This window comes from Callithrix jacchus, chromosome 8 (assembly GCF_049354715.1).
Source record: "Callithrix jacchus isolate 240 chromosome 8, calJac240_pri, whole genome shotgun sequence".
NCBI lineage: Eukaryota > Metazoa > Chordata > Mammalia > Primates > Cebidae > Callithrix > Callithrix jacchus.
This window is the reverse complement of record NC_133509.1, coordinates 11,622,833-11,638,183: the sequence shown is the minus strand read 5'-3', so window position 1 is coordinate 11,638,183 and position 15,351 is coordinate 11,622,833. Positions and strand designations below refer to the sequence as shown.

Below are 15,351 nucleotides of genomic sequence, written 5' to 3'. Positions count from 1 at the left end.
GGTACCCAGAGTAATTAGTGTGAAGCGGGAGGGGGGGGTGGTGTGCAAGGAGGAGAGGGGATCAAGAATGTGTCAGAATCTAGAGGCTGCTAGAAGGAAATTAGCACAGACTAATTTTGACTACGTTATAATTTACATAAAATTCAAAAAAGGCGCCCCAGTTAAAAGAGGTGTGCCTCTCCCCAGGGATATCCTGTGGCCACAGCTGCCTTTGGATGAACAAGCCCAGACAGATGTAAGCCTGGTGCACTGTCAGGAGCTGGGCAGATGTGGCTTCCCTGGTCTCTGTCATGGCAGTAGAGCCCCAGCCTGGTTCTCACTGTGGGCCCCTGTCCCCTTTTGAACTGCACATTCTGGTGCTGGGGAAACTGGGCTTAGAAGCTGCTGTCATGCAGACTGAGGCAAACCACTTAACCTCTCTGAGCCTCAGTTTCTTCATCTGTGAAATGGAGCTATTAACAGCAGAAGTTATAAGGACTCCAACTCCTTGAGGGCGGGATTTTTGTTTTGTTCACTCCTGTACCCTCAGTACCTAGACAGTGACTGGTACGTAATAAGAGCTCAATAAACGTTTGTTGCTGCATAAAGACAAGGCATAAAGGGCAGTTCCCAGGATATCCTAAACCCAGTAAATGGTATCTGTCATCATTGTTACTATGTCACTGCTAGCCTGTCTGGTTCTCAGGGACCCTCTCCCTGGGCCCAGTTCCCAAGTCAGGACAAGGCCTTTCTGGTCTATAGCTGCTGGCCTCAGACCTCCAGAAGCTCTAGGAATGTGGGGTCCTCCCTCGGGGTCTCTCCCTAACTTGTAGATGGCAGGAGAAATGGGGAAGTAGGGTGGTCCCAAACGGTCTTCCCAAGGCCGGGCATGGTGGCTCACGCCAGCACTTTGAAAAGCTGAGGCGGGCAGATCATTTGAGGTCAGGAGTTCAAGACCAGCCTGGCCAACATGGTGAAACCCGGTGTCTACTAAAAATACAAAAAATAGCCAGGTGGTGGTGGCGCGTGCCTGTAATCCCAGCTACTCGGGAGGCTGACGCAGGAGGAATTCCTTGAGCCTGGGAGGCAGAGGTTGTGCTAAGCCCAGATCGCACCACTGCACTCCAGTCTAGGCAACAGAATGAGATCCTATCGTAAAAAAAAAAAAGTCTTCCCAGATATAGGAACAAGGAAGTAGGAGGCTGGCTGGTTAGGAGCCACCCTGTCCAGGAGAAGAGGGACTCTTCAGCACCCTGACAAGAAGGGAAAGGCTTTCCCATTCCATCACCCACTCGACTCCCATTCTCATTCTCATCACACCACTGACATCCTCAGGGGCCTAACCCCTTCAGCGACCCCTGCAGGCTGTCACAGGCCCAGGGCTAGAAGGGAAGATAGCGCAATGGGAAACCCCACCCCCGTATTTCACACTGACCACCCTCCTACCCCAACAACAACATCAAGGACAGAACCACTAGCCCCTCCAAGGCCTTCCACCTGATGGGCAGACTCTTGGTTTCTCTTAAACAAGGCAGTGAGGTCTGTGGAGTGTGAGCTGCTGTCTACCACCCACCTCTGAGCTCCAGGCTTGCCTCTTGCTTTCAGGGGGCCCAACCACCACCCCATGGGATCTCACCCCTTTCTTTTCTTTTTGTTTGAGACAGAGTCTCACTCTGTTGCCCAGGCTGGAGTCAATGGTGCAATCTCAGCTTACTGCATACTCCGCCTCCCGGGTTCAAGCAATTCTCGGCTTCAACCTCCCGAGTAGCTGGGACTACAGGCACCCGCCATGACACTGGCCAATTTTTGTATTTTTAGTAGAGATGGGGTTTCACCATATTGGCTAGGCTGGTCTCGAACTCCTGACTTTATAATCCGCCTGCCTCGGCCTCCCAAAGTGCTGGGATTATAGGCATGAGCCTCTGCACCTGGGCCCTCACACCCCATTTAAATTCTTTCCACTAGTGACCTCTCCTGAAAACTTTCTACCCTCTGGAAGCTCTCTAGGGCAAGGGCTGGAACCTGTGCCTAGATCACTGTCATTTCTGGGCTGGTGTAGCCCAGAGAATAAATACCATGACTGAATGAACTACAGAAGCAAGCCCAGGTCCTTGAAGGATGGGTGGGACCAGGGCAGGACTAGGAGGGACAGAACTTTGGGATAGAGGAAGAGACAACCGAGGTGCTGCAGATGGTGTGAACCACAGCCCAGCCACAGAAACAGCCACCCAGGGGAGGCCTGGCTAGAGGCCAGAGTCCTACTTGCCTCCACCCAGCCCCTTCTCTGCCCCTCAGACCCCCTCCCTCCAGGGGGCCTGGCTATGCCCCAGTAAGTTTTAATAAGGGGCCCCTCCTCTTGGCAGGGCTCACAGGGGAGGTTTTGTCCTGCTCAGCCCAGTTTCTCTGCCTCCTCTCCTCACTAAGCAGCTGACCACTGTTCTTCCTGTTTTGCCCTCTCCCCTCCCATCCCTTCTCGCCCAGGCCCTTTCCTGCCCACTGTGAGCAGCTCCCGAGGCACTCCTGGGCACCAGCCTGCCTCCCCTGGATCACTCATTAAAAAAAAAACAAAAAAACCAGCCAGGTTATCTCGACCCTGTACACAGAAGAGGACAGATGGAACCACAATACAGGTTACGAGAGAGAGACCAGAAGAAACGCTGTTGGCACCTCACATCCCAGGAAGAATATGATGACTTTTGCTCTTTGACTAAACCCAGTGACGTTCTGGCCCAACTCTACTAAGAACCCACCGTGTCAGAGTCCTGTGCTGAGGCATTCGGAGAGAGGAAGCACAGGCTCTGCTCCAGGGCAACTTCCAGTCTGAGAGGGGTAACAGAGACCCTGCATAAAAAAAGTCCCCTGTCTGGCGTGGAGGGGGGAATCTCCTGCTTGAGAGGCTCCAGCCCATTGGCAGAGACATAGCACTTACTCAGAGGGCTGCCCCGGTCCTGGCTCTCTGATGAGGAAAGTGCTTGGGGTTAGTCTGGGAGACCCCTGCAGAAGGTAGGGTTTGGGTAGGGCTCTGAGGAGGGGAAGAGACATGTTCCTTGGTCCAGAGAAGGCAAGACACAAAGGTTCTCAAAGACCCTGCACCCTCAACTCTTTACTAGAGAAAGAGAAAGTACAGCCCAGAAAGGACAAGAGATTACTCCGTGGGACAAAACGTACTGGGACAGGACACTGCCCTACTTGTCTCTAGATGGGTGAGGACAAGTGGACAGCCTAGAAGTCAGGGAAAGGCATGACTGCTGGCAGAGGACAGAGCCCCAGAGCAGAGACGGGAAAGCCTAGGTCCAGGATTTCCACCCTTACTCCAGCGGCAGCCATAATACCTGCACTGATATTCCCAGTTTTCCCAGCTCTTGCATATACATCATTGCAGTGCTCGATTACCCATCCTCCTCCTTTTACAAATGAGGAACCGAGGCACACAGGAGCACACAGGTGGGCAGACGCCCAGTGCCCAGACCGGCAGCTCTTCCCCAAGCCTCAGTCTGACAGGAGCTACCAGCCCATTGCACAGAGGAGGTCACTGAGGCTGAGGAACCTTGGCCCAGGGTGGCTGCGCACAAGGAAGAAGCTGAAAGCTAACAGGAGGGCTCATTTTGACTTGTCAAAATGAGCTGATGAAGATGGCCTGGGATCACGGGGCAGAGTGTGTGGCTGTGACCTAAGAGGTGTTTTAGAGAAACAAAGATGGGCACTGAGGCCTAGTGCAACAAAGGGAAGCTACTGTGAGAAGCGGGAGGAACACAGAATTAGGGACGTCAAAGGGGAGTAGGGATAGGGAGCCCCTACCCTGGGGGTAAGGCTTGCAGGGGCTAGGGGGTAAAGGGGGCAAGACCTTAGATGGCCCAGGTATTCAGAGAGCTTGGGGCATCTGGGAGTCAGAAAGTGGCAATGGGAGAGATTCAGGACCAAGGGGAGTACAGAGCTGAGCGGGGCCCAGGAGATGTCCGGAGAACTTCCCTTAATCAGGGGCCAGAGCAGATCAGGAGATGGAGTAATCCTGACCCACATCCTCCGGGAGCAGGGGAGGGGCCCTGGTCAGAGAGCCCAGACTTTGCAGCAGGGGCCTGGGGCAGGCAGATGGCAGCCCCACCCCACAGCGAGAAAGGGCAGCAAATCACAGAGGCCTGACTTTGCCCTCTACCTTCACCCACTGAGAGAAGGGGCCACAATCGTACTCTCAGGCCAGGAGGAGGAGGGCAAGCCCTATATTTTGTAGAAGAGGAAATGAAGGCTGAGAGGGGAAGTGACTTATCTACCATCCCACAGAAAGGCAGGGCCTGGCCTAGAGGGAGCCCGGACCGCCTAGCTGCTCCTATCCATGGACCGGGGAAGTGGGAGATGGGCGCTGAGGGGACACAGCAGCCCGGTCCACTCAGGGCTTCCCAGCTAGCCAGGGTTCCTCCCAGGCAGAGAGAGTCATCTTTCCTCCCCATCCACGGAGGCAAAGACACTCTTCTTTCCTTGGGCTGGGAGGGGCTGAAGCTGGGACCGCCTCAGGGGATAAGAAACAAATTGACCTTCCTCTAGACCCTACAGGCCCCTCCTTCTAACGTAATCATTCCACAGACATAATTATTAAGTGCTTGCAGCTCGCTGGACCCTTAGATAATGGGGGTCTGGGAAAACTGGGTTTGCAAGTAAACGGCAGGGACAAGACCCGATCCCAGACCAAGAGTGTTCTGAGTGGGTAGAAAGAGGATCCAGGGACACAGCTGATCCAGTCCTCCGCTGGGGAAGGCAGGGACCAAGATCAGAACCTAGGTGGGCCTGACTCCCGATTCCTTCCTTACGGCGGCTCAGATGGATGTGGGGCGGGGAGAGATGGGGGGGAAAGGAGATAAAAGACTTATACGAAGGAGAAGAAAGCAACTTCTTCAGTCCTCCTGCCACCAAGGCATGCTCACATCCTTGAGACGGGAGCCCCCCAACACACACACACACACACACACACGCACACGCACACGCAGTCAGGATCCGACCTGGCCAGTACGAGGAGTCAACGGTAACCACGGTTCGAACCCAGTCACCCAGGCCACTTTCAGCAAGTCATCAAACTCGCTGAGTCTCAGTCTCCTGGTCGATCCAATGGAACAGTAACAACCACGACGCCCCACAACTGATGGAAAGTCAGACAGAATGAAGGAGGACGCGGTCTGAGAAGTGCCCTATGCGGATCCGGCCCCCGGCCCCTGCCCCGTCTGCCCAGGCTCTTCCCGGGGTGAGACTGGAGGGAGTGGGGCGGACAGGAACGAGGGCCTGAGCCCAGGACCGCAACCCCCGTGAGGGGCTCGAGGACTCTAGCCCGACGCCCCGCCGGGCCCCGCCGGGCCCCGCCCTCACCTCCTCCTCCATGGCGAGTCCGCCGAGGTCCCGCCGCTCCGCCGCTCGCTCCCGGCGCCGCGCGGGCTCGGCCACCGCGTCCACGCCCGGCCGGGCGGCGACACTCGGCGTTCTGTCCCGCCGGCCGCCGGGGGCCCAAGAAACTTCGGGGGGGCGGGGCCGGGGGCGGGGAGAGGCTTCCGGGAGCCGGGGCGGGGCCGGGGAGGGGGCGGCGGGCGGGGGCCCGGACCCGGGCGGGAAATGGGTGGGGCGGGGGCGGTGCGGGGCGAGGCGGGGCGTGGGCTAGGGACTGGACGGAGGAGGCGGGCGGAGCTGCCGCTGGAGAAAGAGGGCGGGACGGGGCGGAGAAGGTTTCCTGCACCCGCGGAGGGAGAGGGACTAGGAGGGGGCTGCGCGGGGGAGGGGAGGGGGCTTCCGGCCCAGGGACTGAGGCGAGGGTGGCGGGAGCGGCGCGCGGGCAGGGCTGGGGTGGGGCGCGCGGAGTGGAGAGCGCTGGGGGCGCTGGCGGCGGAGCCTTTGAGGTCTCCTGACCCAGTGGGCTGGGGCTGAGAGACCGAGCCGAGCTGCCGTGGGCGGCCGGGACATGTGGGCACACGGGGGCTCCTCCTTTTTCCTCCCCGACGCCGGGCAGTGGGCGACGACGGCCTGGTCTTCTCCCTGGAACCTCAGGGCGGGGCCGGGCCTGGAGCTTGGGTCTCTGTCCGGAGGGGGGTGTCACGGAAAGAACTGGAGCTGAGAGTCGCGACTCCGCGGTCCCTTTAGGAGGCGGCCTGCCCCCGGCTTTCAGGGGTCTCCAAGCGCAGTGTTCTCCTGCCCTCCTTGGGCGTCGCTCAATTCCTCCCGTACCTGAGGGTCGACCACCCCGCGGTGATCTTGCAGTCCTGACAGCCTTACTGAAGAGTGGAGTGTGGGGACCAGCAGAGAGTAATGATTTTGGTTATACAGTGCGCCCTCGTTTTACATTGGAGAAACTGAGGCCCGGAGAAAGTATCCGGCTGCATTTGCAGGCTGCGGCACCGCTTCCCCCCCCCCCCCCACACACACACACACTTACTCCCCCTTAGCTCTCCTGGTTAACCCTGTCGCATGCCAAAGAAGGGAAAAGTAAGTGCATGTGAGATCAATGGTGACCTTCTTCGGCTCCGGCTGCCATAGCAGCGGCTGTGCCAGTGACCAAGCTCCCTTTCAGTGCCTTCTGCCAGCCCTCAGACTCCTAGGCCACTTCCAGCCCTGTATGGAAAAGAGCAGCCTGGGACTCCCAGGCCGAGGGGGAAGGAGATGAAGGTACATTTTTCCCACAGGCCTGGGCCTGGGTTCCTTTATCTAAAGGGATGAAGAAAATTGAGGCTATTATCACACTGGTCAAGAGAAAGAAAGAAGGAAGGAGACAGAAAGAAAGGAAGGAGGAAAGGAAGAAAGGGAAGAGAGAGGAAGGAGGGAGGAAAGGAAGGAAAGAAGGAAGGAGGGAGGAAAGGAAGGACAGAAAGAAGGAGGGAGGGAGGGAAGGAAGGAAGGAGAGAGAAAGGAAGGAGGGAAGGAAGAAAGGAGAGCGAAGAGAGAAAGAGGAAGGAGGGAGGAAAGGAATAAGGAAAATTGAGGCCGAGGATCTGAGAAAGTCTGCGTGTGTAGTCTTTCAGCCACCACATGGTTTTATTCCCTCAATCCACAGAGCTGTGCAGCATTGTACGCCAGTGCCCGAGGACTCAGAAGACCTTGTATCTGGAAATTCATGCTCTACAGGAGACCCTGGGGAATTCATGTTATGCAGAAGCAGCCCTTCGTAGGGAGAGAGCAGTGAGGTCAGGTCAGTTTTGACATCCAAGCAGTTCTGTCATTTTTGGGAATGAGCCATTGAGAACGACTCTGACCTCAATTTCCCCACCCAGCTCCTGCTGGCCCTCTGGTTTTGCCTCTATAACATGCACATTCATTCAACACAAATATTTTATTTTCTTTGATTTTCTGTCAGGCCCCATGATAGTGGCTGGGAGGTAATGGCAGGACTCAGTATCCCTGTCCTCTATTGGGGAAAAAGGCATGTAAGCAGATGAGACTGCCAAGTGTTAGATGAGAGGGTAAATGCACAGCGGAGGGGCACCAGAACCCGGACAAAGGCGTAGGATAGGATTTCTAAGGAGAGGGTACAGTGTGTTGGCAATGGCATGGAGGCATGAACAGCACAGCATGTGTGCATAGGGTGGCCAGTCTGGAAAAGCAGACAGCTCTGTGCAGAGAGGGCCTTGTAGGTTGTATGGAGGAGACATTTTAACCTCAGGGCAATGGGAAGTCATTGAAGGTTTTGGGGTGTGGGAGTGATGGAGTCTGTTTTGCATGTGTACAATTTAATCATTCCACAAAGTATATTGAGTACCCCTTCAGTGGGGGCGCTTTCTAAGGCATCATCCTACAATTATCTATTCACTCAAAGAATGTGAGGCCTCCCTGTTATCTACCCTCCCTGTATCTCCTTTAATCCTCACAGAAGTATCCATAAAATAGATACAGTTGTTATCCTCATTGAACAGATCAGGAACCTGAGGCCTGAAGAAGTTAGATGACCTGGTTATGGCCAACTGACTGAATTCAAAGCCTGCCTGATTCCACGGTCCCGGATTCCACGGTCCATGCTCCCTACTAAAAGACTCCTTTGGGCAGCATTGTGTGACCACGCCATGCAAGATCCAGGTTCTGCCTTGGAGAGCTGATGATCCAAACCAGCAGGAGGCTAGACAAGTCCTGATAAGGCCACTTAAAAAAATAATAATACGGGTCTTGTTCCGTCACTCAGGCTGGAGTGTAGTGGCACAATCACAGCTCAGTGCAGTCTTGACCTGCCAAGCTCAAGTGATCCTCCCACCTTGGCCTCCCAGAGTGCTGGGATTACAGGCCTCAGACATGGTACTCAGCCCTTATAAGGACTTTGATGAAAGAGTACAGGGTGTGTGGTAAGAGTGGCTCCCAGAGGAGGGGCTGAGTTGTATTCCAGCAGGATTAGTTGGATGGGGGCAGAGGGAAAGTTCAGGATAAGGGAACATTTCACCGAAGTGAGAACTTGTAGAATATCCTGACTTGTTAGGGGACTTGTAGGCAGTTTTTATGTGGTCATATATGTGGTGGGCAGGATGGGGAAGGCGAATTCAGTCAGATGCCACCAAGGAGGCAGCAGGAGCCAGAGCTTAAAGGCCTTGAATGCTGACCTAAGGGATTGAAATTCCTCCTGCAAGTAGTAGGGGGCTACTGAAGCTTGAAGCAGGGTATGACACAATCTCATTTTCATCTTACAAGCTCATTTTCATGACTGCAATTTGGGCAAGAAAGACAGGGTGGTCCATTGAGTAGGAGATTGTTCCAGAAATCCAGGTTGGAGGCAATGCAACTTGCTGGACCACTGAACCAGGGCAGTGGTTATGAAGAAGATGAGGATAGAGTCAAGAGCTAGAAAAGAGATAGAGGGATCAGGACTTGGAATGATTTATTTATTCATTGATTCATCCATTCAAAAAATACCTGTTGGCCGGGCACAGTGGCTCACTCCTATAATCCCAGCACTTTGCGGGGGCCGAGCTGGGTAGATCATGAGGTCAAGAGATCGAGACCATCCTGGTGAACAAGGTGAAACCCCGTCTCTACTAAAAATACAAAAATTAGCTGGGCATGGTGGTGCGAGCCTGTAGTCCCAGCTACTCGGGAGGCTGAGGCAGGAGAATTGCTTGAACCCAGGAGGCGGAGGTTGCGGTGAGCCGAGATCCTACCATTGTGCTCCAGCCTGGGTAACAAGAGTGAAACTCCGCCTCAAAAAAAAGAAACATTAATTAATTAATTAATTAATTTTAAAAATACCTGTTGTGGCTGGGCGTGGTGGCTCACGCCAATCCCAGCAATTTGGGAGGTAGAGGAGGACGGATCACCTGAGGTCAGGAGTTTGAGACCAGCCTGGTCAATGTGACAAAAACCCTGTCTCTACTAAAAATACAAAAATTAGCCAGGCATTGTGGCACACACCTGTAATCCCAGCTACTCAGAGGTGGAGGCAGGAGAATCGCTTGAACCCAGGAGCCACTGTATTCCAGTCTGGGTGACAGAGCAAGACTCCATCTCAAAAAAAAAATAGAAACTGGGGAGCCCATTTTTAGATATGGTATGCATGGTGGGAGAAGCCTTTCTGAAGAGTGGATATTTCAGCTGAGACCTAAACGATGACAAAAAAGACAGCCATACAAAGAGGTGGGGAAGAAGGGGGAGGGCACTTCCTGCAAAAGAAAGAGCAAGTGCAAAGACTCTGGCACAAGAAAGGGCTTTGGGTATTAAGGAACATTGAGGAGGCCACTGTGACAAGCTTAGTGAGCAAGGGAGAGCAGTAGGCTTGAGGTCACAGTTCAAGGAAGGGGAAATTGACCTCAGGCTATGGTAAGGACTGTGGATTTTATTCTAAGATGAATAGTCTCAGGGAGGCATTGAGGGTTTTTAACTACAGCAGCTGCAAAATCTGATTTATACATCTAAAAGACCCCATGCAAGTAAACAAATAAACATGTTAACAACTCAATGTGTTTTTTTGTTTTTGTTTTTTGTTTCTTGAGATGGAGTCTCCCTCTGTCACCCAGGCTGGATTGCAGTGGTGCAATCTTGGCTCACCGCAACATCCGCCTCCCGAGTTCAGGCAATTCTCCTGCCTCAGCCTCCTGAGTAGCTGGGATTACAGGCACGCGCCACCATGCCCAGCTAATTTTTTGTATTTTTAGTAGAAACGGGGTTTCACCATGTTGACCAGGATGGTCTCGATCTCTTGACCTCGTGATCCAACCGCCTCGGCCTCCCAAAGTGCTGGGATTACAGGCGTGAGCCACCGCACCTGGCCTTTTTTTTGTATTTTTAGTAGAGATGAGGTTTCACCATGTTGGCCAGGCTGGTCTTGAACTCATGACCCCAGGTGATCTGCCCACCTTGGCCTCCCAAAGTGCTGGCATTACAGGCATGACCCACACCTGTAATCGTGTTAAGTTCTGTAAAGGATAGAAATAGGGTAATAAAATAGAAACTGGGTGCATGGGCGAGGTGGCTCATGCCTGTAATCCCAAGCACTTTAGGAGCCCAAGGAAGGCAATCACAAGGTCAGGAGTTCAAGACCAGCCTGGCCAATATGCTGAAACCCCATCTCTACTAAAAATACAAAAAAATTAGCCAGGCAAGGTGGCACATGCCTGTAATCCCAGCTACTTGGGAGGCTGAGGCAGGAGAATCACTTGAACCCAGGAGGCAGAGGTTGCAGTGGCTCACGCCTATATTCCCAGAACTTTGGGAGGCCGAGGCGGGTGGATCATGAGGTCAAGAGATCGAGACCATCCTAGTCAACATGGTGAAACCCCGTCTCTACTAAAAATACAAAAAATTAGCTGGGCATGGTGGTGCGTGCCTATAATCCCAGCTACTTGGGAGGCTGAGGCAGGAGAATCACTTGAACCCAGGAGGCGGAGCTTGCAGTGAGCCGAGATCACGCCATTGCACTCCAGGTTGGGTAACAAGAGCGAAACTCCATCTCAAAAAAAAAAATTAGGCCGGGCGCGGTGGCTCACGCCTGTAATCCCAGCACTTTGAGAGGCTGAGGCGGGTGGATCACGAGGTCAAGAGATCGAGACCATCCTGGTCAACATGGTGAAACCCCATCTCTACTAAAAATACAAAAATTAGCCGGGCATGGTGGTGCGTGCCTGTAATCCCAGCTACTCAGGAGGCTGAGGCAGGAGAATTGCCTGAACCTGGGAGGCGGAGGTGAGGTGAGCCGAGATCGCGCCATTGCACTCCAGCCTGGGTAACAAGAGCGAACCTCCGTCTCAGGAAAAAAAAAAAAATTAGAGGCTGAAACAACTGGTAGTACAGAAACAACTGGTGGCACCCGCCTGTTGTCCCAGCTACTTAAGGGGCTGACACGGATCGTTGCTTGAGCCCAAGAGGCAGAGGTTGCAGTGAGCCGTTAATTGTACCATTGCACTGAAGCCTGGGTGGCAGCAAGACCCTATCTCAGAAAAGAAAAGAAAGGCCAGGGGAGGTAGCTCATACCTTTAATCCCAGCACTTGGGGAGGCCGAAGCCGGCATATCACCTGAGGTCAGGAGTTTGAGACCAGCCTGACCAACATGGAGACACCCCATCTCTACTAAAAATACAAAATTAGCCAAATGTGGTGGTGCATGACTGTAATCCCAGCTGCTTGGGAGGCTGAGGCAGGAGAATCACTTGAACCCAGGAAGTGGAGGTTGCAGTGAGCCAAGATCGTGCCATTGCATTCCACCCTGTGCAACAAGAGTGAAATTCCATCTCAAAAAAAAAAAAAAACAAAAGAAACTTCGGGTCTCGATGGTGGGTGGATGTGGCAGGTGAAGAAACAATCAGGGATATGGTGTGGGTTTTTTAATTGAGCCCCAAATCGTGGTGCCATTTACTGAGATGGCAATGACAGGAGGAAAACAGGTGTATATGGTAGTGGGGAAGGGGATTAAACCCTCTGTTTTGGAGAAACTGGCATGCCTGTTGGCATCCATGTGGAAATATCAGGAAGACAAATGGAGATACTGTTTGGTGTTCCAGGAAGAAAGGCAGGCTGGAGATAGAATATTGGGAATCATCATGTAGTTAATAATTGAGTCACCCAAGAAAGGAAGGAAAGAGGGAGGGAGGGAGGAAGACAGGGAGGGAGGCAGGGAGACGGAGGTAGGGAGAGCAGTCAGAGGTCTAATGAGGAAAAGGTGTTAGCAAAGGAGATTAACTCGGAGCAGCCAGTAGACAGCAAGAAACGGGGGAGCGTGAAGCCGTGGAAGTTAAGAGAGGATCAGCTGTATGAAAGGTTCAACAAAATGAGTGTCCCGCTGCCAGTGATGACAGTGCAAGGTGCGGTCCTGCTCTGGAAGATGGACGACAGTAAAATAAATACCGTTTCCCGTTCAGCTCCTCTAAGGACTGTCCTTGTAAGCCTCAGGCTGCGGAAAGTGGTGAGTCAAAAAGCTTGGAAAGAAAGGATCCTAAGGTGGAGGGGAGGGAGCCTTTTGAGTATCACATGAGATAATGCCAAAAATGCATTTTGTAGCCCCCTCTGTGCTAACGTCATTGTAGCTGTTATTAATAAGACAGGGACTGAACCGAGACCTCTCAATGAGAGCCAGCAGATAAGACGTGTGCAAGGATATTCCGAGGAGGAAATTTCAAAAAGAAGAAAACCCGTTCCTCCTGAGATCTGTCCTCCAAACCAGGCTTTGGGTTGGTCGAGGATATCCGAGAGCAGCGTTGCACCTCAATCCAGACTGACCTCAAGGCGGCAGCAGTGAGCAGAGTGCCGGGCGGATGCCCAGTCCCGCCCGAAGCCAAAGGGGAGGAAGTACAGACCCAGGAGTGAGGGCTCCCTCTGACTCCGCCTCCCTTCGCCGACGGCCAATCAGGATGCAGCTGGCAGGACCTAGGCGCGGGAACGGGGAGGAGCGACGATCCGAGGACCCTTAATCCACCGCGAGGTGGTGTCTAGTTATACGTTTGATACCTTTCCGTGCTGGAACTTTGTTGCTCAGACAAAAACCGAGTGCAACACTTTGGAGAAAGATCTCGCAGTTTCATATAAAACTAAATATACAACTACTCTGTGACCCAGAATTTCTCACCTAGGTATTTATTCAAAATAGGGCCGGGCGCGGTGGCTCACGCCTGTAATCCCAGCACTTTGGGAGGCCAAGGCAGGTGGATCACGAGGTCAGCAGATCGTGACCATCCTGGCCAACACAGTGAAACCCCGTCTTATATTAAAAAAAAAAAAATTTAGGCCGAGCGCGGTGGCTCACGCCTGTAATCCCAGCACTTTGGGAGGCAGAGGCGGGTGGATCACGAGGTCAAGAGATCGAGACCATCCTGGTCAACATGGTGAAACCCCGTCTCTACTAAAAAATACAAAAAATTAGCCAGGCATGGTAGCGCGTGCCTGTAGTCCCAGCTACTCGGGAGACTGAGGCACGGGAATCGGGTGAACCCGGGAGGCGGAGGTTGCAGCCTGGGTGACAGAGAGAGACTCTCTCAAAACAACAAATTGGGCTGCGCGTGGTGGCTTGCGCCAGCAATTCCAGCACTTTGAGAGGCCGAGGTGGGCGGATCAGCTGTGGTCGGGAGTTCGAGACCAGCCTGAGCAACACAGACAAACCCTGTCTCTACTAAAAATACAAAAAGACTAAAATTTTAGTCTCTACTAAAAATTAACCGTGCGTAGTGGCGCATGCCTATAATCCCTGGGCAAGAAGAGCGAAACTCCATCTCAAAAAAAAAAAAAAAAAAAAGTGAGAACTAGTGTGAGAGGAAGTAGGAATGATTGATTACTGCCTAATGGATGAAATTTCTTTTCTTTTCTTTTTTCTTTTTTGAGATCTTTTTCTGTCGCCCAGGCCGGAGTGCAGTGGTGCGTTCTCGGCTCACTGCAACCTCCGCCTCCCGGGTTCAAGGAATTATTCTGTCTCAGCCTCCCAAGTAGCTGGGACTACAGGCTCACGCCACCATGCCCAGCTAATTTTTTGTATTTTTAGTAGAGACGGGGTTTCACCTTGTTGGTCAGGCTGGTGTTGAACTCCTGACCTCAGGTGATCCACCTGCCTCTGCCTCCCATAATGATGGGATTATAGGAGTGAACCACTGCGCCCCGCCTGGATGAAGTTTCTATGTGAAATAATGAAAACATTCAAAACTGCGTTGTGGGGAAAGTGAAAAAAAAAAAAAAAATCGTGTTGATGGTTATATATTTGAAATGTACTTAATGCCATGAGTTATACATTTAAAAATAGTTAAAATGATAAATTTTATGTCGTCTTTTTCCACAATTTTTTTAAATAAAAGTTTGAAAGTAAGAAAAAGAAATTAAAAAAAAAAAAAAAAAGTGGCCGGGCATGGTGGCTTACCCCTGTAATCCAAGCACTTTGGAGGCCAAGGCGGGCAGATCACCTGAGGTCGGGAGTTCAAGACCAGCCTGACCAACATGGTGAAACCCCGTCTTTAAAATAAATAAATAAAAGTTTGAAAGCCAAAACAAAAAAGCATACTGCGAGAAAATCTGCCGGGACATTCTGGTGCCTTCTCTTGAAGCAGTCTGGGGTACTGCACACAGAGACAGGGGTTAGGGGATTGGCTTCCCCTACTCTAAGTGTGCTAGGACCACTCTAAGCAGAGGGCAGTAGGAAGAGAAAACACAGGCTTTGGAAACATACCTGGGTTCATAATCCCAGCTCTTTCATTTTCTCCCTATGTGACTGTATGTTTCTTATTGCTATGGCTGCTATAACAAATTATCATACATTTAGTGGCTTAAAACAACACAAATTTATTTTTATTTTTATTTATTTATTTATTTTGAGACGGAATTTCACTTTTGCTGCCCAGGGTGGAGTGCAGCTGCAGGATCTCAGCCCACCACAACCTCCACTTCCCGGGTTCAAGTGATTCTCCTGCCTCAGCCGTCCGAGTAGCTGGGATTACAGGAATGCGCCACCATGCCCGGCTAATTTTGTATTTTTAGTAGAGGCGGGGTTCTCCGTGTTGGTCAGGCTGGTCTCGAACTCCTGACCTCAGGTGATTCGCCCGCCTCGGCCTCCCAAAATGCTGGGGTTACAGGCCTGAGCCACCGTGCCCGGCAACAACACAAATTTATTATCTTGTCATTCTGAAGTCAAGAGTCTGAAATGTGTCCTACTGGGCTAAAATCAACAGCTGTGTTCCTTCTAGAGACTTCAGGAGATAATCCATTTCCTTGCCCTTTCCAGCTTTTAGAGGCCTCCTGCCTTCCTTGGCTTAGCCTGTGGCCCCTGCCTCCATCCTCAAAGCCAGCAGTAACATATTCACATCTCTCACTCTCTCACCTCTGCTTCCTTTGTCATATCTTCTCTGACTTTTCTGTTTCCTTCTTTCCCTTGTGATTACATTGGGCCCACCACAGCCTCCTCCGTCTACTGGATTTGGTTCGCTCGGCCACCACCATAAACCTCCTTCCACTGGCAGGGAATTG

At 52.4% G+C, this 15,351-nt stretch overlaps 1 protein-coding gene and 1 long non-coding RNA gene across 5 annotated transcripts in view; one reads left to right on the top strand and one right to left on the bottom strand.

The window, feature by feature from the left end:
* Positions 1-15,342, bottom strand: part of PLEKHO2 (pleckstrin homology domain containing O2) — a 36,060-nt gene extending 20,718 nt beyond the window's left edge. For 3 of the 4 annotated variants that reach the window (XM_002753230.5, XM_054239327.2, XM_078333380.1), the window contains exon 1: positions 5,332-5,448. In XM_002753230.5, the coding sequence (XP_002753276.1) occupies positions 5,332-5,343 (12 nt within the window). In that variant the 5' untranslated portion in view covers positions 5,344-5,448. Of the gene's footprint in view, positions 1-5,331; positions 5,449-15,205 lie in introns of those variants that run through there. The other variant, XM_078333379.1, reaches the window with a different exon arrangement.
* Positions 5,791-9,877, top strand: LOC118144782 (uncharacterized). Its single transcript, XR_013520739.1, has 2 exons — positions 5,791-6,615; positions 7,001-9,877. It is a non-coding gene; the product is annotated as an uncharacterized LOC118144782 (long non-coding RNA).
* Positions 15,343-15,351: the final 9 nt, after the last annotated feature.